The 26,764-nt window shown below is 37.7% G+C and overlaps 1 protein-coding gene across 1 annotated transcript in view; it reads left to right on the forward strand.

Moving 5' to 3' along the window:
• Positions 1 to 22,803, forward strand: part of efnb3a (ephrin-B3a) — a 59,050-nt gene extending 36,247 nt beyond the window's left edge. Inside the window, exons 3-5 of the mRNA XM_082158358.1 lie at positions 16,942 to 17,034; positions 17,244 to 17,306; positions 18,574 to 22,803. Coding sequence (XP_082014484.1) covers positions 16,942 to 17,034; positions 17,244 to 17,306; positions 18,574 to 19,004 — 587 coding nt within the window. The 3' untranslated portion in view covers positions 19,005 to 22,803. The remainder of the gene's footprint in view (positions 1 to 16,941; positions 17,035 to 17,243; positions 17,307 to 18,573) is intronic.
• Positions 22,804 to 26,764: the final 3,961 nt, after the last annotated feature.

The raw sequence follows: 26,764 nt of genomic DNA on the forward strand, positions 1-26,764 counted from the left end.
ATCGTAGCCAGATACAACTTTAACAGCTGGTATGACATGTTTGAAGTTTGCTGGTATGATGAAGTCTACCATTGTTCTCAGTGGGGGTAATCTTCCTTGCTTCAAGAAGAAGTCTGCCTACTTCTCTCATCTTCTGTCATCTGGTCACATCAGACCCCATCCTGTTGAATATGTGCTCCCCCAGCTGCATGATGCATCTGTAGGTATGAACTACATAAAACCTTAATCTAAGTAAATTATCAGGAAATTTTCATTCTGAAGTAAACTAATCCTTTAACTAGCAGAGGTGGGTAGTAAAGGCGCTACATTTACTCCATACCATTTAAGTAATTTCCACTGATCTATATAGAATGACTGGATAGCTCATGACGTCATAAACAGTGAAGCCTCCGCGCCTCCATATTGGTATTCCCTAGTGAGCTCACACATTCTATTGAATCAATAGGAAATGTTATGATTTGACTGAAAAAACATTGCCTAATGAGACACAGTTTTAAAATCTAAAGTCCCCCTGTACATTCTCACAACGCAAACATCCTAAGCATTTAAATGGGTATTTGTTTAAAGTCAGAAATTTGTCCTGCTTATTAAAAAACGGCAATTTCTTTGCAAAAGGAATAAAAAGCTGTACGAGAACACTAGTCGGCCTTCACTGAAGAGCTATCTTCACAGGTAAGAAAAACAGTTTGATACTATTAATTAAATAGTGAATGCTAAAGACCTATATTTTTGTGAATTGGTGAATATTCAGGTGAATATTGTTTCGTGGCCACAAATTAATAATAGGCTACCTCAGCACGTTATACTAATTTGTTCCCTCATTTTACTATATTGTGGCCACGTTGTAATTCGTTAAATCAAAATGAGGGAGGGAATTAGTTCAACGTGTCCACGATTTATTAAAACGAGGGAACAAATTAGTATAACGTGCTGAGGTAGCCTATTATTAATTCGTGGCCACGAAACAATATTCACCTGAATATTCACCAATTCACAAAAATATAGGTCTTTAGCATTCACTATTTAATTAATAGTATCAAACTGTTTTTCTTACCTGTGAAGATAGCTCTTCAGCTCTATCATTATTTACAGGCCTCCAAAAAACTCTCCAGCCTTTGCTGAGGACTGTTATCAACAATTTCCTCAGAGTCTGACTGTTTTACTATTGCTGGGGATTTTAATATTCACATAGATAATGCAGAAACCAATATGGCAAAATAAACTGTTTTAAATACTTTTGATCTGACTCAATATGTACACGGACCCACACACAATCGTGGACACACTCTAGATTTACTTATCAGTAAGGGTCTTGAAATGTAATCGATTGTTATTAAGAATGTAGCACTGTCTGATCATTTCTGTATTTTCTTTGACATATTGATCTCATACTATTGAAGCTAGATCTGTGTCTGTCAAGAAGAGATGCTTAAATGAGAACATTAGTCTGTTATTTATGAAGGCCATATCTTTAAAACCAAGCATATCTGCGGACTCTGTTGATTCTCTCCTCGAGTCCTTTAACTCAAAAGTACAGAGTGTAATAGATTATATTGCTCCTGTGAAAGTCAGGAAGAAGAGTGGCAGACAAAAAGCACCTTGGGGAAACTCACAGAAACAGCAGTGCAAAATATGAAAAGACAATGCAGAAAAGCTGAGCGCATGTGGTGGAAGACAAAACTTGTAGTCCATTATAACATCTACAAAGACAGCCTCTATGCTTTCAATGTGGAATTAGGCAAAGCTAGACAGACTTTCTTCTCTAATATTATAAACATAAACAGAAACAACACACGCACTCTTTTTGCTACTGTTGAGAGTCTAACAAACCCCCAAGCCAGATTCCCTGTGAAATGCTCTCAGACAGCAAATGCAGTGAGTTTGCTTCCTTCTCTGAGAAAATCAATAATATCAGAAAGGCGATCAGCATATCCTCGTGTGGCACTGAGGTCAGACAGATCAGACCACATCCGCAGAAAGTTACCATGTCTGATTTTGAAGAAATTCGTGGTAAAATTTTGGGAGAAACAGTACAGCAAACATCAACCTGCGCCCTTGACACAATCCCCACTTCCTTTTTCAAAAGTGTGTTAAACTGCTTAGAAGCAGATCTCTTAGAAGTGGTAAATTCCTCACTTCTCTATGGGACTTTTCCAAAGTCCCTTAAAACCGCAATCTGGATAGCAACATATTGAGCAATTACAGACCAATCTCAAATCTTCCTTTCATAGGCAAGATCATTGAAAAAGTTGTCTTCAATCAGCTGAATCAATTCTTAATCGCAAATGGATACTTTGACAATTTTCAATCTGGTTTCCGACCACATCACAGCACAGAGACAGTGCTCATAAAGATAATAAACGATATTCGTTTAAATACTGATACAGGCAAAACATCGATTCTGGTACTACTCGACCTCAGTGCTGCATTTGACAGTCGATCATAACATACTTCTTGACAGGCTGGAAAACTGGGTTGGGCTTTCTGAGATAGTCCTAAAATGGTTCAGGTCATACTTAGAAGGGAGAGGTTATTACGTGAGTATAGGAGACCATAAGTCTGAATTGACATCCATGACATGCGGAGTCCGTCAAGGCTCAATTCTTGCACCACTCCTGTTCAACCTGTACATGCTCCCACTGAGCCAAATAATGAAAGTGAACCAAATTGCTTACCACAGCTATGCAGACGATACACTGATCTAGTTAGCCCTATCGCCTAACGATTACTGCCCCATTGACTCCCTATGTCAATGCATTTTTGAAGTGAACAGTTGGTGTGCCAAAACTTTCTTCAGTTAAACAAAGACAAAACTGAAGTCATTGCGTTTGGAAACAAAGATGAAGTTCTCAAGCTAAACGCATACCTTGACGCTAGGGGTCAAACAACAAAAAATCAAGTGAGGAATCTCGGTGTGATTCTGAAGTCAGACCTTCGTTTCAGTAGTCATGTCAAAGCAATAACTAAATCAGCATATATCGTCTAAAAAATATTGCACGAATTAGATGCTTTGTTTCCAGACAAGACTTAGAGAAACTTTTTCATGCTTTCATCACCAGCAGGGTGGATTATTGTAATGGACTCCTCACTGGCCTTCCCAAAAAGACCATAAGACAGTTGCTGCTCATACAGAACGCTGCTGCCAGGATTCTGAGCAGAACCAGAAAATATGAACACATCACACCAGTCATCAGGTCTTTACATTGGCTCCCAGTTACATTTAGGATTGATTTTTTAAGTATTATTACTGGTATATAAATCACTCAATGGCCTAGGACCTCAATACATTGCAGATCACTCAGATCATTAGGATCACATCAACTAGAAATACCAAGGGTTCACTCTAACCATGGCGAGTCCGTTCCAGTCCAGCTGGAACCACCTTCCAGAAGAGATCAGATGTGCTCCTACAGTAGTCACATTCAAATCCAGACTGAAAACACTTCTGTTTAGCTGTGTATTTACTGAATGAGTACTGTGCCGCTGTGCGTCCGACTGATTACACTATTTTATTTCTGCATCTTCTTTTTGATTCTAAACTCAAATGGCACTGAAAATTGGATAAGAGACAAACATATATTACTCCATTCCTAGAGCTTCCGAGCAAATGGGTTTTTGGGGGTGCGAACTGATGGGGCAGTGAACCCAAGGAGTCAGTCCTAGAAAAATCGGGTCTATTGGAGACGTCAAATAGATTTTTTTAGGCGCGTCGAAAGATCACCACAGACACAATACAATCCACATGGGATAATCTCACAGTATAACAAGCAGCTGTACAAAATATGATACACCAGTGTTTTGCCAGTTTATCTCTTTTAATAATTTTTATAACTGTCTGAATTGTTAAAAGGTACTTGAGGGGATTTACTCATGATGGTCAAAGGAACACTGTGGTGACAATTAACAATAATAATGGTAATACAAATAATTTGTTACATTTATATAGTGCTTTTTCTGGGTACTCAAAGTGCTTTACATGGAAGGGGAACAGGGATACTAGTCCAGATTAGTACGAGGATACTAGTCTGGTGGGTTTAGTTAATCCACGGTATTGTAGTGGGGGAAATCCCAAGGGTCTGGATGATCAAATTTGTGAGCAAGTTGTGAGTGCTCACCTTTTTCAATTGAGGTGAAAATTAATCTCTCTAGAGACGTCTAGAGTTATATAGGCACGCCGAGGGAAAAACCACAGAAAAGACTGACCATCATGGGAAAATCTCAGAGTATGCACTGTACGTCCGACTGACTGCACTGTATTCTTCCTTTTGATTTTAAACTGAACTCAAATGGCACTGAGAATTGGGTAAGAGAGAAACATAAACCACTTAATTGGGGAAATTGAAAGATCCAAAATAAGATACACCGGTGTTTTGCCAGATGAGAAGTTTATTCTATGCATGATCTTTTACTACTTTAATTAATTTTACTCTTAATTCATTCCTTTTATAACTGTTTTAATTTCCCTTGCTTTTATTTTGTGCTTTATTTTCTATGCAAAGCACTTTGAATTGCCATAGTGTGACATTTTAATTCCTTTCTATATAAAGCATTTTGAATAACTGTTTTCATTTTCCTTGCTTTTATTTTGTGATTATTTGTATTCCTTTCTATGTAAATCACTTTGAATTGCCATAGTATATGAAATGTGCTATATAAATAAACTTGCCTTGCCTAAAATTAACCATTTTGTTCTCTTTAGGGAATACAGGGGGAAAAAATGTGATGACTCAAGGAAACTATACTCAGTACTCTTTGTCAGTTCATGGTGAATTTTAAGTATTAGGGTGTGTTCACACATGTTTTTTTAGACTGTTAGTGCGGTTCATTTGAATAAGTGTGAATGCTGCCATCTGAAACCTGGTGCCACCAACAAGCGGACCGAGACGCTGAAAAGATGGGTCTCAGTTGGCTTCCAAATGAACTCTGGTGCGGTTAGAATGAAATATGAACGTAACATGGACCAGAGACATGTAAACGAACCAAAAACAGGAAGATGTGACCCTAAAAAGGACAGACTGGTCAAGCATAACTTAAATTCGACGATAGAAATGCTAATCTGAACACTAAGCAGACCCGGACCAAACGAACCAAGCGAACAGAACTATAGGCGTGATCACACCCTAAATATCTTACATTTCCAGATATTTTAGCATCCCTCTACATCAATCCAACAGTTCTGTACTCACCACCAATTTTTGCCATGCCACTGAAAATCAAACAGGAACGTGTTCTCAGCTTCAGTGTAGTGTTCAATTCGGTCAAGAATCTCCTGTGAACTCAGAAGTTCACCTCTGTATTCAAGAACAAAATCACCTCTGAAAAAAGCTCCAGCGTTGAAAACTCCACGCCCCAAAGAGGAGAAATACATTAGCTTCAGTTTCTTTAATGTCAACTATTATTTTGATTGTTACTAAAAGTTCTCTACCATATGATGTACATTATATGATGTAGAAGGGAAATTACTGAAGGATCATAGTCAATAGCCAGGCTAATCTCAAAGCATGCTTTGCATTTTATACTTTACATCATACATGTCTTAAAATTATACAGTTAAAATTACATACATTTTCTTACACAAACAATATTATCATGGCTTTAGAACAGAGTGCTGCAGTGATGATGTATTTTTGCAGGCCAACCTAGTAGTTCACCTCTCCTGGTTCCCTCCACAAAAACCCTATAGGATTTTCCACTGGCATTTGTATTACTGCAGAAATAAGCTTAAAGCTGCAGTCCGTAGCTTTTTTGGGTTAAAAATTATCCAAAATAATTTTTTGAGCAAGTACATAACCAGCCAGTGTTCAAAACCATGTGCTTGCCGAAGCTCGATTCAAAATGGTAAGCTTGTAATAATGTTTTTAATTCCAGTGGTACTGGTGGATTTCCGCTGGAAATTCGAGCATGTCTTTGCGTCATTACGTCACATCTGTACACATAAAGAAGGTGTCTCGGCTCGTAGGCTATATTGCGTGTGAGGATGTTGGTGGTGGAGTGACAACTGGAGATTCACCCGTTGTAAAACGCGAAAGACTTCAGACTTGGGAGAAAAAAAGAGACTAACCAGCCCATGCGAAAACAAGGACAAATATCGGAAGGGCATTAAATGTAGTCACGCAATGCTGATGTTGTTAACATTAAGAATTTGAGAACTAAGTATAATTTGCACGGTTTGACGTGATATGATAAGCGAGCGTTAGATTTAATCAGCGCGATTTACTACAATGCTTTTTCCCCTTAGTTGGTCTGAACAAAAGTGGATGTTACTTACTTGTTCAGACGACATTTTCCGGTGAAAATTCTTATGTTGGTCATACTTCCAAAAAGTAGAGTCTGTGATTGCGAATGCGAGTATCACACCACCAGCGCGGTGATTGACAGCCGTACATTCTCCTCAAAACATTGGATTCGTCCGCGCTGTGCATATGCCGAGGCACAACGCACGTAAAGTTGATAATTCCGCGAATAACTGCAATTGCAGATTTCGAACAGAGATGGCGACAAAGAGGAAAAACTGCGGACTGCAGCTTTAAGTTAGTCTACTCTATAAACTACACCACAGTTGCAAAACCTCAACGTCCTCACGATGAAGCTTCAACAACTCGTCTAGAATGTGTCCGTGTTGCATTATTTTAAAAGACAATTCTGTTTGTTTATACATGCATCTCTTCCAGTTAGTTTTTCTTTGTGGTATATGGATGTTTTATTTGGCTTCTAGTTTAGATAAAAGTATAGAGTTTTTTTTGTTGTTGTTGTTGATAAGGTGCCTCCAGGAACTCTAAAGCTTTAAAATCCATCTCCCTGTGTAATATATATAATGTTTCTGCATTCTTATAATGTATGTTTTACTGATTGTGTGCCGCGTACATCCCTAAATCTACCTAGAATAGTTTGCAAGAGTGTGATTATAAACACAACAAGGCTGTGAAAGTGACTAGATGAGTTTATCTGTTCAGCTGATGGCGTTTAATGTCCCAGACAACCCTGTCTCCCATTTAGACACTTGTTAGCAACCGCCTTTTACAAGACAAGGAAAGGCTTTTAAAAAAAACTCACAAGAGAGTATTACTAATGTATTTTATGTTGTAGAATAAAACGTGAAAATATCTTGATCTTGTGCTAACCTTGGACCTTATTTCAGGAATTTAACCAACACCCATTGATCATGTTTACATGTACACCGATACACTGATAACAAAAAAAAAATATCTATAAATATTCTTGAAATAATCCATTGTCCTGGTTTACATGCAATCCAATAACCATGTAAACCACTAGACTTTATAAGTAAATCAGGTTAATGACGTCAAAACCTAACCATTCATGTATCTGACTTTGTGTATTTCATGTCATGTCAGTTGTGATATTAAATAAAGCCCAAGAGTATTCCAGAATTTCAGCGGGAAACTTACTGACTCATATTCTCCTCTCATGCAGTATCAGATGCAGGATTTTGACTGTACCACTTCTGCATGAGATGAGAAACTTGGGTCAAGAAAACGCTCGCTCTGTCTGGATGTGCTTAAATCCACAATAAGGACACTTTCCTGTCACACATCACACATGCTCAATTCAATAAGCCACAGAACGCAGGTTAATGTGTTTACATGCCGGGCAAATCTGGAATAAGGGGCAAAAATCTAGCTGTGTCGATTGGTTTATGCTTATGCCGTTTATGATGACCTTAGTCTGCATTTACATGACCACGCACTGTCGGCTTATGCATAGTTGGGTTAAGTACTGTTTAACTTGTGAAACATGGATATTAGTTGGTCTAACAACCATATGATTGCCTCACATTACATTTTTTTAAATTAAAGTTGTGTAGATTAACGTTATTACTAAACTGCTTAGTCATCTATACTTGCCTTTATATTTGCTGATGAACTGCTCTTGAAGCCCAGGCTTGTCGGATTCACAGGTAATGTGATGCTCAGCATCCTGCAGAGGTTTTTTGCATCTTTTATTTCCCAGCATGGCGACTTTCTTTCTTGAAATGACTGGAAAAAATAAATAAAAAGGTTGAATGAAATAAACAAGCATATTTAAAAAATCTTGTTGATCTTGCTAGAATTGTTCACCCAAAAACGTACATAATTAACATACTAACCCTCATGTTGTTCCAAACCTGTGTTGTGTTTTTCTGTGGAACACATCTTTATATTATATCACAGAGCTCTATTCAATGACAGCACGTGTGACCAGTCTACAACAGGCATTTAGATATAAAAAAAAATGGCAATGTCATTGATGCCAAAAACTATTGGTTCTTGTGTGTCTTGTGACCGCAATTGATGTCAATCTATATTTCATTTAAGAGCTACAGCATATGGGAGATTTTTAGTCATTAACCAGCTAGGTTCATATGGACTATTTTTAATGTGCTCTTTGTCTGCTTTGGAGCTTGAAGCACACAATAAAAATACTATAAAGTGTCTATGCACCGTCATTGTGCAAAAAAAGCTCTGTGAAGATAAATTATTAAAAAAAAACATTCCACTGAAAAAAGATTTTTGGCCAAATAATGTAATATTGTATTACATAAAATAAAATAAAATAAAATAAAATAAAAGATATAAAATAATAATGATATTCATTTGTAGAACCTAAAGTACTATTATATGAAAAATAACAAAATTATATTTACTGATCAATGCCTACATACAACAAATCATTAAATGAGATAAGCAAACTCAAATACAATCGAGAAGTAAATAAACTTCTTAAAACACCCACGGTCTCTGACTTGCGTAAATGACGTAGTTATGTATTTGGATTTCACGTTGAAATTGTGACTACATTTATTTGGCCTAATAGAAAATTCTCTTTTGACAAGGATCTTTGATTTAACCACTGTACTGTTTCTTCAAACGTAAAAACAAAAAAAAACTGTGGTGGAGTCTTTCTACATGATCACTTTTAAACGAGCCCATCCCGCCTCGAACTAGGAGCCAGTGCGCTTATCCGTACAAGCACGGGTTTAAAAGCAAAAAATGCCCGGTGTGCACTTAATTTTCTGAAATACCACCACAATAGCTTTTAAGAGAATTACAAATAAGAATATTGAAATCGTGCAGGTCTGCTGTAAACAAGAGCACGTTGAGCTCACAACTGTCTAAATGAACAACCTAGATCTCTTGAACAGACATCTTATTTTCTACTAATTACATTTAATAATCAAAACAGTAAATTGATGTCTGCAAACACACAGAAGGGCCGATATTCAAGCTGGTATATATCTCCAGTTCTGCACGAGTCTGTGTTGTCGTTTCATCAGTGTCCCACTACTTCAGAATTTAAGGCAAATATTTGAGTTAAGATGGGGGGAGGGGTGTGTGGATTGTTTCGAGGCTCTGAATTAAACTTCAACGTGTACTTGATCTTCTCTTTATTTCTTTAATAAATTAATGGTATTTTTCATTATATCTAAAAGGGCAGAGAAGCTGCTAGACCTAGTAAAAGTGCTTTAAAAACGCAACAGATTTACATCTTTTGAGCAGCACTTCTGATTACCTATCACTCTGTCACTCGTCAGTCTGTTAGTTCATTCATCTCATCTCTGTCACTCTGCAGTCAGTCTCAGTCATAGGTCTCAGTGCTGTGGGGAAGGGCACGCGCGATCAGAGTCAGTGCTGTGGGGGAAGGGCGGCAGATCTCAGTCAGACTGACAGTCAGAGGCAGAGCTAGGGCTAGGGACGGGTTAGGGTTAGTGCAGATCCAATGGCTTTTAAAATCAAAGTAAGAACAAAATAATGCATGCCATAAAATGCATGCAATAAAAAACATGCCAGCTTGATTCATGGATGTAACTGCTCTCTCTCTCTCTCTCTCTCTCTCTCTCTCTCTCTCTCTCTCTCTCTCTCTCTCTCTCTCTCTCTCTCCATACATATATATATAGAGAGAGAGATGAGATGTGTGAGAATGTTTACTGTAACTGCTCTCTAGCTATTTCTTCTCAGTCGCTTTAGTACATTTCTTGAATCATCCTTAAGATTTGCAAACCAGTAAGTGCATTTCTCAAAACAATTCGTACACACAGCAGAACACAATATACCATCAAAAGCCTGTAACTTGCTCAAAATCCTTAGTACAATATATGGCCATATCAGTTCCATCAGAATGACAAGTCCTTGTGTCATTGTTTAACAAGATAGTCAAAATACTTTGTCATGTTGTCAGTATAACAGTGTACTCTGTCAGTATTTTCAGAAGTAAACTATGGCCACGATTTTGATGACAATGGTTGAAAATACAAAATACTGCACTTTATGATATATACATATTTCAACGGTACACATGTACGCATTACTCGACACTAGACAGGATTCACAGACTTACTGTGGGTCTGTCAAAAAATGAAAAGAAAAAGACAAGACACACTATGTACATGTGTGTTACATTATGTCTCTATAAAGTATATTAACTGTATAATGTAAAATGCAAGTAGACTGCTGTAATATATAATGTAAATATGCTGTATTACACTATAGTGAACACTGTCTGATTGCACACCTGTTCGGTCTACAAATGTTTGAATGATTGAGAACACACACGTTGATCTCCCAACATTCGGCTCACCTTTCGACCCGCCTTGACCATAAGGTCATGATTGAGAACATGATCTACAATAGTGGCCCTTATTTCTTCAGAATCTTGGCCTCTTCTACCTCTTCCTCTGTTTTACCTCTGTACTCTTCCACCACACATTCTTCTTATTCCCGGCTGTTGACCCTGTTTGTTTCCTTGTTGTTTTTTTCATTGAGTGTGTAACACTGTGTTGTGTTGTGTTGTGTTGTGTTGTGTTGTGTTGTGTTGTGTTGTGTTGTGTTGTGTTGTGTTGTGTTGTGTTGTGTTGTGTTGTGTTGTGCTCTGTCTGTATGCTTCCCAGATGAAGCTTCATGAGATGCACTCTGAGGTATTTTAGAGAACTGGTGGATCATTGGTTGATCTAAAGCTTTACATTCCCCTTCATTAGTTAAAATCAGAATTCACCTCTGGAATTCAACAATTCAGGACAAAAAAAGTCTAATAGAAGTGTATAGAAAATTTGCTTGACAGTTTATGACAACTACTATTCTGAATTTAATGACTTATGGAATTAATGCCTAGATGTTATGGGGAGTAAGACTATTCAACAGAGAACCATACATTTTGATCAATTTTTATTGACACTTCAGGTACACAAATCACTTAAAAGTGATTTTTTGGGACAAGTGAGATTTTAAGTCTGGACACCATTTTAGAGCATGCTGAATGCCATTATAGTGAAACAAATGAGGACATACAAAATGTCCTAAATTTTTAAGGTGGTCCTCAGTTTACTGGTGTATATCCTGGTGAATGTACCCAAAAGTGACATAAGTACGCACACACACACACACACACACACACACACACACACACACACACACACACACACACACACACACACACACACACACACAGTGTGTCTCATATTGCGTGCTGCCCCCTTTAGGCCTGCCCTGGCACAGCTGCAAGATAATGAGGTCATGGAGGCCCTCTTGCCAGCAGGAACTTTAGCTTACTTAGGGAAAATTACTCTGGGTTTGTGCAGCCCAAACAGATTGTGCTAGTTCCTAGTGGGCTGAAAGTTTGACTTGGCCGTTGGCCTTATTTGTCGGGGCTAAAAACCATATTTTCGAGCTGTTGTTGTTTCCATCACCGGTCATCATGGGTCAATCCCCATTTCTCAGGTGGGGGTTGTGTGGGGCGCAGGGTAATTTTAGGAGAGTGGTGGAGCGGGTCAGTATGTGGGTCGTTTCAAAATGTTCTTCGGCCAGTTTTTTTTTTTCCCCCTGTTCCAGACATGCCTTTCTCTACATCACCGCAGATCATCGTCTCAATTACCGAACTCATCCGTTGTTCTTTCTCGTCTATGAACATGTAGACTGTAAAGTCTGCACTGCAGTGTGTGTCATGTCTGCTTTTCATCTTCTGTTTAAACCCACGGCCTCTTGTCTTCCACAACCATCATCAGAACCTTCCAGACTACTGTTTTTCTACGCCCACTCACCTTTCCGCTCACCCTCTTCCTCTTTCTTCTCAGTTCCTTGAAGGGATGTCAAAAGTCTACGTACTTCGGTACCAAGTCAGTGATAAACTACAGACTCAATGTTTTAATAGACTCACTGCAACAGGCAAGCTGCTTTCAGATCCTCACATGTTTTTGTGAAAAAAAATTATTTGAAAATGAAAGCATTTATTTTATATAGTGAGTGAGTGAGTGAGTGAGTGAGTGAGTGAGTGAGTGAGTGAGTGAGTGAGTGAGTGAGTGAGTGAGTGAGTGAGTGAGTGAGTGAGTGAGTGAGTGAGTGAGTGAGTGAGTGAGTGAGTGAGTGAGTGAGTGAGTGAGTGAGTGAGTGAGTGAGTGAGAGAGATTTTTTTACTTAAGTTTAACAAATAGTTTATTGAATCACAACAATATTCTTCTTACAAAAAAAACACAGATCCAACAAAGTCTTAGGGCTGTCAAGCGTCTGTCATTAATTAATCGAATTAATCACACATTAAATTTGGCTGAGAAAGTTTTATGTTTCGTGGTGCAGGTTGGCCCAGTTTGTTTTTGTTGGCGTTTGGGGAGCTTGAGCTCTCTACAGAGACCACGTTTTTTTACAGTGTGTTCAGGGGACGGGCAGCTTGTGGATAGTGAGGAAATGTTTGCTGTATGTGACAAATGTTTCATCCTAAAAAACGTGTGACATCGCTTAGAGCACCTTTAAGTAGAGAGGTTTACTTAGTGTGGAGTCTAAGACTTAGGAGTGATTAATAATCGGTATCTAACCGGACGAAAATATGTATTCAATGTTATTCACATTATATTTCATCTGCAAAAGCATTGTGAACTTTTATAATGATACATTTGGTCATTAACTTTTACATGTATCATTATGCAAATTGCAAACACATGAGGAGAGTTCTCTGCATGAAAGACCAACAACTGGCAGAAAACAAGCTACATTTCTCTCCGAAACAATAGGGAATTAAATTAAATTGAATGTGGAGGATTTTAACTGTGACAAGATGATTGTTTTAAATGGTGACAGAATGCACATAACTAAGCGACTGAGCGGTTTGTTAAAGATGCAGTTATGACAAAGTAGTTTGGCCTACTCTTCAGCTATTGGTGAATTGGAATGCAGCAATGGACTCATTCATTCGATTTGTTCAAACGGCTGGATCCAGTGAGGACTAGGCTATGCCAATCATTTTTATTTAAATTTTTCTGTTTTTGTTTTTTGTATTTTTTGTATTATTTTGTGTATATATTTTAGTCATTTCTAGATAGAGACCTGGCCTCAAATACTTTTTTACTTAATTTTATATCTTTCTATCTTTTTTGCTTAATTTGTTTCTTTTTTCAATGTATTTTTCTTGAATAAATGCGTGAGAATATGAATCATTTTTTAACTTTGTTTTGCTGTTTACATGCCTTTGTTTTAATTTTATTTGTTAATATTTGTATATTATATATTTGTTTTACTTTCTAAATAAATGGTTTGGTTCATTAGCATATTCATTTTTTATGTGGTATCAAAATCGGCATCAAGAATTCTCTGGGATTGCTATTGACTGACATGATTTTGGTGCCGTGACATGGTTCTTTAACTCGCTGTTCCTCTGTCTGCTGCTCAAGTTCAGCATTTACACCTTTACTGAGCATCTCTGCATCCCTACTGGGAGAAAAGAAAGAGCGAGGGAGGTGAAGAACAAAATGAGAGCCATTAGGTGATGAATCATTTTTTCTACACCTCCAGCATGTTGACTAATGACTGCCGTGAGCACAAAAAAGGTCATGTTTTTGGATTCAATCCATGAGTGTGTGTTTGTATGCATTTTTGTGTGTGTTTACATGTGAGGGGGGTGAATCTTTTATAGGCTGTGTCTATTCTCTAAAGATTATTCTTTATTTAAGTCAGTTTTGGGTGATTGTAATATTTGGCTTTATAGTAAGAGGCTCTTTGGATGAAATCCAAGCGTTTTTGTTGTTCTTGATTTTGACATTTGTAAGTAGTGCACTTATAATAGAGGTCTACCAGAGTGGATTACATTTTTAGCAAATTAAAATGCAGACTTTTGATCATTTATCCACACGATTTAATCATTTATATATTCTTAATGATATTTAGTGTCTGTTCAAAGTTACATAAAAATGTTCCTCTTTTGTATACTTGAATACACAATGATTCCATAAAGGCAGTGTATACATAGACAAGAATTACACTACTGTTCAAAAGTGACAGTAAAAAACATTTATAATGTTACAAAAGATTTCTATTTCTAAGAATCCAGAATTTTTTTTATTATGGTTTCCACAAAAAGTATTAAGCAACTGTTTTCAGCATCGATAATTATGAGAATTGTTTCTTGAGCAGCAAATCAGCATAATAGAATGATTTCTGAAGGATCATGTGGCGCTGAAGACTGGAGTAATGATGCTAAAAATGTATCTTTGATCACAGGAATAAATTACATTTTAAAATAGAAAACACTTATTTTAATAAAAATGTTTCACTATATTTCTGTTTTACTGTATTTTCAAATAAATGCAGCTTTGCCGAGCATACTTTTTGTCATTTTTATCTTACTGACCCCCTATTGAACGGTGTATGTCAGTGACACATATCCAGATGTTAATCTGCCTTGAACAGTAGTCCTTCCACTTAATATGGTAATTTAGACACTTTATTACTCAAATAAAACACATTTTTGTACAGAAGAATTAATATAAACGTTTTAACATATAAGAGCTTCGCATTTCTTCTAATAAACCCTGTTGAATGCCTTAGACTTCCTTTGTGCATTGTTGAATGGTCTGAATGAATTTCGGTAGTGATTGACAGCATGTCACAGATGCTGTTTAATTTGTATTGAATCCAGACCATTTCTCACAAATCCTAAATCTGTTGAAAAACGCCATTGCACGCAAGTGCTTTAAAAATAAACTCCGTAAATCAACCGGCGCAAATACGGAGCCCAACTCAGCCTCAGTTCCTTTGTATCAAGCTTCACCTAAAATAAAACTGTTACCCTCAAGCGGAAAAGCTATCGAATGTTTACTGGCACCCCTCGTCTGCATGTGCTCCTCAGCCGTCTGCTGTAAATGTTTTCCTAATAACGTAATAATGAAGAGATATTTTGGATGAGAAGAGTCTTTGTACGCGAGCGGCGTGCTTTCTGAGCGCTGTAGATTACCGTGTGTCATTCGGAGGTTCAATAAAATATTGAATGGTTCAAATGCAAAGTGTTTCTGCAGTGAAGAATTCAATATCGCCCTCATGAGCGGGCTTTATATTTGGAAAGGAAAATAAGTTTGAAGATGAAGCTCTTTGTACTGTGGGGAGGGAGCTTGAACATTGTTTGAATGCAGTATTCAGTGCTTGGATGGATGCTGAGTAACTCAGACTTACATGGATAAAGTACCAAGTTTTTCAGAGAGGCGCCTCACCTATGAAATATTTAGTAATGTGAAGGCTGGAAGATGCGATGACTGTGTGTTTCAGAGACTGTGTGTGTGTGTGTGTTGAGGGATGATTGTATACATGGTTAAAAGGCAACATAGTTGCGGTCGAGTCTCTGTTATTCCTGAGAGACAGTTTCCCATATACAAAGCAGCCCAGACACAAGCAAGTACTAAATAGGCAAGAAGCAACTAAGAAACCCACCAAGCTCGCTGGCATACAGGAACGCATCATGTGTGGACGACCACCTCAGTCACAACGGCAAAAATATTGACTTCTAAAGCAACTTTTATGTCAGGCAAAATTTATTGAATGCTTTTTAATTTGTTGATTAATGTATTAATTGTTAAAATGTTTTATTACTTGACAGCAAGTATTCATATAGTTGAATGAATATGTATGTTTCATATATTCTGTATGACTTGATATTGACTAAATTAAACTCTTTAAAATTACATTATCTTAAATTAATTTGAAAATAAACAGCTCAGTAATTCTTTTAAATGTCATCAAATGGACAGTGAAAGCATGCTAAACCTTCAGAAAATGTTGATCTTCAACCCTTAGGAGGTCAAACCAAATATTACATGAGCTGTTTATTTTTTGTTTGTTTTATGAGATCTGTGAATTTTGCAACCTCGTACACACACAAAAAAAGGGACTTCACTGTTTTGTGAGATTTTAAATAAACATCAAAATAGTTGTTTAGAAGTTGAGCTTGATGAATGCACTCATAATTGAGAAATTAAATTAGATTATTTTATTTCCTTTCATGCTGGCTCCTTTCCAAACCATGTGTTATCAGGATTGTGTGCAAAATGTGGAACCCAGCTTAATTTATTTTTTATTACTTTTTATTAAGAATTATAGAGTAACTTTCTAGCAGAATGGTGAATTATTTGACCAAAATCTTAATTCACAAACATTAATGATACATATCACAATATACAGTAGTAATCCAGTCTGAAAAGCTGCTTTAAAACTATGTGTATTGTTTAAAGCGCTGTACAAATAACAACTACAGTGAATCAAGTCAATTCAACAGATTATATCAAAACTTAATTGTTTTTTAAAACAGGCCAAAATCATAGTTTTAAAGGGGGATACAGACATGTGATTTGCTTAAAACTGCTACTTTTCATGCTTTGTATGTTAGCTTATCAAACATATCTCATAGTTATCAGCAAAAAACATGATTTGTGCCTCTGATGATTAATTAAAAAAGTAATTGGATGCCAGAGTGTACTGTATTCGTAGAAAGTGCCAGTTATGCTTGCTAGTCCTTTACATGATTGAGTGGCTGCACATTGCTGTGAAGTAATGGAGTCATAAACCAATGTTTTATTGCTAAGTCACAGGGTTCCAGTCAGCTGTCATTGCACACAATCTGAAATGCTTAAAGAAAAATCCTTGACATTAATATTGTTCTGTTTTTTTTGTTTTTTTTTTCAACCTCTTCCCATAGCTACCTCTGACGGTTCAAAAGAAGGAATCGACAGCATGAGAGGCGGCGTCTGCGTGACACGAGGGATGAAGCTGGTTCTCAAAGTGGGACAGAGTGAGTATCATCATCACCTCCAAAAGCACATCAATGAATCAACCCACAGTATGCACTGAGGGAGAGTTTCAGACAAAATTCAATAAATGTTGTGTCAATACCAGCACACACTCGCTCACATAATTGAAGTAATTGAACCATGCATCAAAATGTACTTGGTGTTTCACATCAATTTTTTTTTTTTTTTTTTTTTTTTTTTGCTTTCATAGCTGCATATGGCCTTCCCCCAAAACCCAAACCTGATCCAGGCCGACCCAACAGCAGAACCCCAGGTAACAACCAGAAATAGCCTGGGACACCGCTTCCAAAGCAATATTTCTAAGGGCTTTTCACATTCACTTATTAGCTTAACCCTGGATTTAAAAAAAAATGTAACCCAGAATTAAGGCCACTTTTAATCCTGCATTAAGCAACATTTTACTGTAGTAATAAAAATAAAATTAAAAAAGCCGCTCCGGATGCTCTCACTCTCACTATTTTCTTCTACTATATAGGATATTTGACAGGAAAGTGGAGGGAGAGAGAAGGGAAAAGGGTTCGGGACATGACCCAGGTCAGACTTGAACCTGGGTCCCCGTGAGCACAACAGCTCCATATGCCATAAGCAACAAGCCCTCATTAAATATTCAAGGACATTGTGCGGTTGCAGAAATTTTCACTCTGTTTAGTTTAGTGTTTCATCTGCGTTATCCTTCAAATTTTTTTCTTTATTTTTGTAGTACCGTAGAAGACTTTTGACAAATACAGTGGATTTATGTGGTGACGTTTCAATTGATGTTTAAATTTCATAAATATGCAAATATTAACAGTGTTGTTGGTGTTAACTAAAACTATTGAAAATCGTGTTTGTTAAATGAAATAAAGGTAAAATAAAATATAAATATTAGATGAAAAATTTGAACAAAAATTAGAAATCTTGCCTTGGGAAGTAACTGAAATAGAATAAGAAGTTCTACTATTACTAAAACTTAAATGAAAATTACAAAAGCACTGAAACTAAAATTTTTATAAACATAAAAGCTAATAAATACTATAATAGTATATAAATAATACTAAAATAACCCTTAAATAGAATATAAACCCGGGTTTAAAAAAGTACAGTGTGAAACATGGAACCCTGAGCTCAGAAAGATGCCAAGTAAACAATTTGAATAGTGAAAATCCCAATGAGGTCTGCTTTCAACTGCATTTATGTATTAACCTTGATACCATCTGCATATGCATCTGTTGTCATGTTAGCGTACTGTCTAGTGTTCTTTGAATTGCTATTTTTAATATCTTGGAGGCTTAGACTGAACTGGTTGATCTCCATAAGGTAAACATTTGAGAAACCAGCAGTGTTGAAGCCAAACATGAGGCATTTTTTAATTCAAGCCGGCTGAAATCAAAGCTAGTGATGGATTAAATCAAATCTAATCTAAATACTATCAGGATGTTATTCGTAGAAGATAAAGCCAAATAGGAAGTGAGCTTCAAAAGTCCTGCACGTGGATATCTGGTCCATGCAAGCATTGATTTATCTGCTCTTTTCTTCTTCAGATACAGAAAGTGGATCTAAAGGGGGGGATGGAGGTGAGGCCGGTGAGAGGGGAGACAGCGACGCCGTATCCGCTTCTAACATCGCTCTAATTGCCGGTGGTGCGGGGGGAGCCTTCGTCGTCCTGGTCGCTGTAGTGATCGCCGTGGTGTGTTACCGCCGACGGAAAGCCAAGCACTCTGAAACTCACCACCCTGCCCTTACACTGTCCTCTCTTACCCCAAAGAGGGGCAGCTCCTGCGGGGCGGCAACTGGGGCCGGCGGGGGCAACAATAACGGCTCAGAGCCCAGTGACATCATCATTCCCCTGCGGACCTCTGACTCTGCATACTGCCCCCATTACGAAAAAGTCAGCGGCGATTACGGACACCCCGTCTACATCGTTCAAGAGATGCCCACTCAGAGTCCAGCCAATGTTTACTATAAAGTATGAGATCAGCGAGCACAAAGACAACCCATCCTGACTTTATCGTACCTCACACACGTTCGCAAGTGACTCTGTATGTAAGAGCCTATACGCGTTACTAGAACTTGGACCTGAAGTTGAGTTGATCGTACCGTATAGAAAAGCTGTAAATACAGCTTTTATGTTATAGCAGCGTGTTTGCGTTTATTTACACGTGTGTGTGTCTCTGTGTGCGTCATGAGGCGGGCGGGTCACGGATTTCACATGTGCTCAGGTGCAAGTGAATGTACGTCACATGCCTGTTTGAGACGACTTTATACGTCCGATGGTCGTAATTGAATTATTGTGCTTATCCTCAAAACCAAACAGTAGAGAGTGAGACTTTTAAGTGATTCATACTTTTAGAAAAAAAACAAAAAAAAAACTGTATAAATAATATAAATACTTAATACATTTTTACACTGGGGGGGGGGTTGGAAATCCACTAATTGCATTGCGTTGCATTGATTGCGTGGTTTATTTGCACATGCTGTCTGCATTGTTTTAGCGCCTCATTCATTAAAGCAAACGTGCCCAGAAGATCGGAACGCAATTTCCATACCATAGTTTCCCATCTTGAAGGCTGAGTTGCAGCCTAGCACAATCTGCCATATTTTACTGACACTGTACATCATCACTAAGATTTTTAAAATGCCAAAAATGTTTCAAACTCCATTGTGCGTCAATATATGTTCCCATTTCTTGGTAATTTGATCATCATTTGATGAATTATTGCTGCCATTATCACTAGAAAATTTAGGAAAAAATCTCTTTTAAATATTAGCACAATGCTAATTGCATTTTTTTTTTTTTTTTTACAGTTTTCGATACCACACAAAACAGATGTCGTCTAACGGGATCTGGTGAAGACTAGATCCAATATTCCATGCGCTTTGGAACAATCTAACATTTTTGGCGTAGTCGGCAGGATCTATTACAAAAGGTTTTTGCGCATTGTACGATAAGGTTAATTTGCATAAAAAGGAAGCATGTTAGTGCTGAAAAGGGAAAAATGTCATAATTCAAAAACTTATCGGAATATTTTTAATACTATTCCAGCGCAGATTGCAGCTTGTTAAACTGGATTGTGGGTGATTAGTGAATGAGACGCAGAGTGTCCCGCACACAAAAGTAGCGCAACAGTTTAGTGAATTCGCCCCTCTTTATTTTCCTTTTCTCATTTTATCCGATTGTAAATGTTTGTCTTTTCTGAACTTGGACCTCAATCTGATTTATTTATTGTGCATCAAAGAAGCAGTTTTTCATTCCCCCCACTTCATCAGCTTCCTATCACAACTCCTCAGCGCCCGGTTGTTTGTTTTTGAGGTTTTTTAAACATTTTTATGTGAGGAGAAGGAATCGCATGTGGAGGAGGTGTAGACGGATGATCGACTAGTTCAGATGGAGACTCTTCTGAGATTTCCAAGAGGTTGGAGGTCAAAGTTAAGCGGTCGAAGAAAAACCCCTCAGCGCTGCGCGGGAGTCCGTCACTCATGATGATTTGAGGGCTTCTCGCTTTCTGCCCGGGCTTTTGAAGTACTGTGTATGCCATGATAAACTGCGTACTTACCATAGACACACAATGCAAAACTTATACACACTTAACACGCACATTCACATTACAGCAGTTAGTGTTTTCATGTGTTAACCCCTGCAGATGGACTCCAGCTGTGCATTTTTATGTGTTTCAAAGCTTTGTGACTGTGATTCAGGCTGAAAACAGCAGGACTAAGACGGACAATGCAACTTTGCGTCTAAATTAACTCACTCCCAAACTCTCCACATCCTCTTGAGTGTTACACATACCCGTTGCTTGGTTACAATCTCAACACGACTCTCATTATCACATTTCGGGTGATGTCTCCGAACCATCTCTGACATTATCACCGTGCCAGCTTGAGGCTTCAGGTCCACAGTTCACCTGAGTTATTTTACTGGAAGAGACATGACATCATCAGGAGATGTAAGAAGAGATCGTATGTTACAAGCCAGAGTGACCTGAGCTTTCTTTGTTGATTTATTGGATTTCTTGCCATCAAATGGCTAAAAACCAGAAATGGCACCTTAATCATTCTGTTATGGGATTTCTTTTAAGGTTTTTCATGGTTTTGTTCTTCACATTTTGTTGCTTTCCACAGTGTTGATTTGTTTGTAGATTGAGCAAATGAGAATAGTCTAAATGAAGGAACCCACCCTACCCTTGGCCATGGTAACCCTCAATAGTGACTAGCAATGGGAACTGTAAAGAACTGAACAATTATGGTTCTGATTCCCCTTAACAGTTCCATTGACGATTATTTTAGTACTTCTGAGGAAAATATATTTGGGGGGAAAAAAGAAATACGATTTTTATTGCATTTACTGTCCTCATCAGTCTGATGTTAAATGGAGTTTAATGACATTTCAGACTTTTTAATGGTGGCATAAATGCAGTCCAATAGTTACTTCCAACTATGTATCAAATAAAAAGACTAAACATGTCAAAAATGTGGTAAGATTTAGTATTTTCATACTTTTTAACATTAATACATTTTTATTAAAATTACATATAAAATACGACCAATTTAAAATCAGGAAATACACTGATTAAGTCCCACAAGCCTTGAGACAAAAATAATGAAAATAACTTTTATGTACTAATAAGAGAAACATTCAGAGTAATTTGTTTGGGAATCAGACTACGCTGTGTTTAAATCACTGAAGACATCAAATAAAAATAAAAAAATCGAAAAAAAGGAAGTTTTATTTAAGAGATTTTTAGCAAGTAAATTAAATATCTAAGCAGAACTTTATTCCGCTTTGTTTTTTGAGTTATGTCTGCGAAATCAGTACTTATTTTTTGAAGGAAGAAGTTTTTTGTTGTTGTTTTGTTTTGTTTGTTACAAAGTCTGCAAATATTTTCCTTTTTTTTTTTTTTTGGTGTACAACTATTCACAGGAACTATGTCTTTTAAATCAGTTTTCATACAGAAGTCTATTATTGTGGTATTCGATAGGGATGCATTTCCTACTACTGCCCCCTGCATGCCTGGAGGAACCATTGTCAAGCCTACTCATTTCTTTTTTTAGTGACTTTATCAATGTATAAATTCTCTTTTACACCAGCATTATGTAATATACTCTACTGCCTGAATCCTAAGACATAAATCACTTCCTCTACTAGCCAGGCCATGGGTTAAGCAGGATTTTTTCTCTTTGTCCAGCTTCTCTGTTGAGCAAAGACAAGCCATCTGGCCCGATTAGTGTTGACATATAAGCCACCCAAACCATTTCAATACCTAACTAAAAAATTCCAATAGCCAACACACAAAGACACTAAACCCTGTTTCAGCATTTTACATAGTCATTTAATAATGTCTGTTAGATTTATTTGTTTACTTTTAAACATTGTCAACTAACTAAATATCATAATTTGAGATGTCTTGAAAGTGAAGTGTGATAAAGACTGTTTCTAACTAACGCTTAACAGTATTTCTATAAATAATGCTGATTTCAGGAGGCAAGAGGACTTTTTCAGTGTTTTATGTTGTCCAGTTGTACTGGACAGGACTTGATATTTGGACTTGTTGAGATGTTATAAAAGCATTGAGGCAATGTTAAATAAATGTTAATGTTTAAAAAGATGCTGAGATAAGACATTGGGAGAACAGTTTGGTGCACCTGTTCCTTTACCAGACCTTTCTCTTTTTCTCCCTTTTCTCTCTCTTTCCAACCCAGACACTCTATCAAATAAAAATTACATTCCATGCAGTAAAACCCACTAATAAAAACTGAAAAGTTGCCTCTGAGCTGGTTTATCATGGCTATCATTCACCTTCAATAAGGTCTCAAATTGCACAGAGGGCGTTTTTAATTTTTTTTGTTGTTTTATGCAGTTTTTGACATTACTTGGTTAATTTCCCTCTCTACTTGATCTCATAATATCTTCCCACATTCCACCACTGTTGTTACTCTGTTTGTCCATTGAGGCGATACGGTTTGCTGCTGGCTCGTAATAAGTGCTGGATGACATCACTGGCATTTTAACGGCACAATCACTCCCTTCCCCTCCTGGTTTTGTTCATTCCATCTTCCTTTAAGTTCCTTCTTGGTTCATCTCTCTATATCAGTGTTTGATGTGTTGCCCCCGTCAAGTCAGGGCACTAAATCAAATTGGCACTTTGACAGGCGCCGTAAAAACCCCTCACTACCAAAACCCCACATGACCCTTCACAGTACAGTCATAAGGACCATCGGCTGCTGCGTTTGAGCGTCAGTTTGTTCTTGAAACAGACTCTGGCAGAGTGTGATAGAGTTGTTTTTCAGCCCAGTAATATCCACGCCAGCAGGCCATTGACAGGCTGTCAGAGATGAAGCTGTTAAGACAGACGGACACACATGCTTTGATTCAAGATATTGTTACATTTGATCAGTTTCAATATCATTCATTTTTTTTCAGTTCATTCACCTGGAGTTTAAACGTATTCCTTCGATTAGAATATTTTTTCAAAATCTGTACCGACAGACACTTCGGCCCAAAACCGCTGCATTATTAAAGCATTTCCCGCACAATATGATATTATAGTCAAATTTAAATGCAATTTTTTTTTTCATACTCCTCTGATGATGTGTGCATGATTGACAGGTCATATCATACGGGGTGTACTCCTCTTCCTCTGAAACTCACCTTCGCTCTGCTAATGGCCGCCTGAGGGGAGAAGGTCCATCTGGGCTTCAGAGATAGTGGAACTGTGTGCACCTGTGTTTGTTTTCATTCGTCTGTTTGTGTGTGCGGAGAGCTCGCCAATGAATTAAAGGGGGTTGGCTAGAGGCTAGAGGTTAGTATTGAATCTTTTCATTTGCATGTATGGTGTGCGCCCTTCAAATTCTTCTGTTTATTGACCCATACTGGAGCTGGTCTTACTCACTAACTTGAATGTGACACACTAGGCTAAGGATCCCTGTCAACATATGTGACCCTGGATCACAAAACCAGTCACAAGTAGCACGGGTATATTTGTGGAAATAGCCAACAATACATTGTATGGGTCAAAATTATAGATTTTTCTTTTATGCCAAAAATATTCAGGCAGGAACTTAGGAAGTTAGAAAACTTAGATTTTAAGAAGATAGCATGTATTAACTCACCGTCCGCGGCTGCCATAGTGTCCCGACTTGTCTCTCCACTAACAGAGGGACGGTGACCTAGCACACCGTCCATCAAGTCGAACCATGGAAAGTTCCTTCTCTGGGCACCGCTTTGTCCATTGTGCGTTTTAATCGCCTTGTACTGCGCCCACAACTTTTTTATTTTTTCCTGAACTTGAAGCGTTGTTCGCTGAATGCTTAGCTTAGCAAGTTCAGCAACGATGTATTTTATAACGTCCTCGTTTCTGCACACGCTGTCAAATTGACGTTGTACCTTTTCTTCTGCCCAAATGCTCAGAAGAGCTTTGGTATCTTCGACAGACCAGTACAGGCGATTCTCCATTTCGAGCAGCGTTTAATTTTCGCGATATAAAAAAGTGAAATGTGCATCTTGCCGCAGACCATAACTTTCCCTATGACCGATAAACTCCGCCTTTTACCTTGACCACGCCTCTAGCCCGAGCTGGCCCAAGGTATTCGATGGGCCAGAAATCCTGGCCGTTGGCCCCGAGTAAGCCCCGATCAAGCCCCGGAAGTGACAGTAGAAACGCAACTGGCCCTGGCACGTACTAGCACGGCCCGGCCCTGGCCCGACAGTGGAAACGCGGCTATTGATATTGATCCTCTTTTTATTTCTCCTCTTGCCCAAAACTCTTCTTGGGTCATTTGATTCACCTGTATATTTACATTTATTGGAGTTATCTTGGACGACAGAACCTGCTGCAAATGATAACAAATAATTGTGGTCCATGACAGCGGTGCAGAAAATGCCTAGCAGTCAGGCAGAAATGCCCAGTAGGTGGGCTCACCTGTGCGAACTTACATCTGCTAGTTTTTTGGGGGGATATTTTAATGCAAAAAATATTACATATTGCGCCTTTGATGTTCCCAGAACATTCTCAAAAGACTTAATGTGAAAGTTTTATTTTCTTTAAAAAAAAAAAAAAACTTTTTTAAAGACTGTATGTGCCAAGAACATTCTAGGGACCAACGTTCTTCAATTTTCAATGATTTTCAGATGGATATTTTTACTATTTTTGAACTTTTAAGTGTTTCATTTAATTATGTGTATTTATAATCAACATCATCTGCCATCTTGAATTTATTTTTTGCCACTGAGCTTGTCATAGTGCATTCGCCTTCATCAGATATATTTCTTTCGACAAAGAAAACATGCAGTGCTGCTTTAGAATAAAGGTAAATATTTTGCATTTTTTACAAGGCAAGTTATACCTTGTAGCAGAGCATTCCTGTCAGGAGTATAACTGTGATTCTTTAAAAATGCTGTCCTCATAGATGGCTCACTAGATTTTGGAACAGAGCAATAAAATGTCATTTTCATTACCGTCCCACATCACAATTCACAACCGCAAATACACTCACACACATCATCTCTTTGGTAACAGAATGAGATTTGTGATCTTGTCAGGATTATCCATGCTCTGGTTTCTAGGTCAGCATTCCATCAGAACAGACATCCTCCCTAAGAGACACAGGTCACACACACACACACACACACGCTCTCGTAAAGATTAGCATCTTCCTCTAGAGACACGCTCTGTGCAGAGACCACAACAGCTTTTAATTATCTTACTTTCTCCCACACACTCGTTTCAACAAGTACACACTGTCTCTCACACAAGTGCCCTCACGATTGTGCCCTCACACACAATACAGACAATAGAGCACAACAGACTGCTTCCGGAGGTAAAAATCCCATTTAAAGTCTCCATAAAGAAATTGATTTAACGTGAAGACTTTTCAGAACAGACCCAGAGCGAGCACTTAGAGGTTATTAGATGATGATATATGCTTCTGTAAAGCCACGAGTTCGTAATTTCAACTTTAAAATCTTGGTGCTGAATTCCCAGGAAAGTACTTCACCCACAACGCTGAAGAGAGATACAAGTCAGAAAAGTTGCTGTTATCATGGAAATGAGAATTGCCGCAAGACGTTTTGTGGTGAGTATTGCAGGCTAATAGTTAACAGTTAAGAAACAAAAAAGGACAAAAACATTACTGATATGTAGATCAATAACATTTATATGAAAAATAATAATAATAATTAAACAAGATGATTTACCCATGTCCATAACACCAATTATTTACCTCAAAATAAAAGTGAACTGTCTCTTTAAATTACATGATCAAGAGGAAGTGACATAATTTCTGTCTTCAGAGGAGATATGTTCAAAACATGGTAAGATGTACACTATTTTAACAACTATAGTATGTCCACATAACTTTGAACCATTTTAAGTCACATTGTTGATTATTGAATGCTAATCCTAAGAGGCCGTACTTTGGTAACATGGAGCAGAGCGGCCATTTTGATTTTAAGGGTTCCACTTTGTCACATACAAGTCTGTCACAAATGAGGATGTGATGATTAGATCTGACTTAGTTTAAAACTTGGGAAGTTCATGCATACGTGTTAACCGCTAGCTAGGACACCGGCTTTATTATTTTTTAAATGAATTGCATATACTGAATTTGTTTTATACAAGTGCTGTAATGTGATAATTTGTGTACTGTGAAAACTACCAAGTGATTCTATCTATAATGGATTCATAGAGTCTCAGTGCAGTGCAAGGTGTGTTAAAACATTTACATTTACATTTA

Source organism: Leuciscus leuciscus (genome assembly GCF_965113295.1).
Source record: "Leuciscus leuciscus genome assembly, chromosome: 24".
Classification (NCBI taxonomy): Eukaryota; Metazoa; Chordata; class Actinopteri; order Cypriniformes; family Leuciscidae; genus Leuciscus; species Leuciscus leuciscus.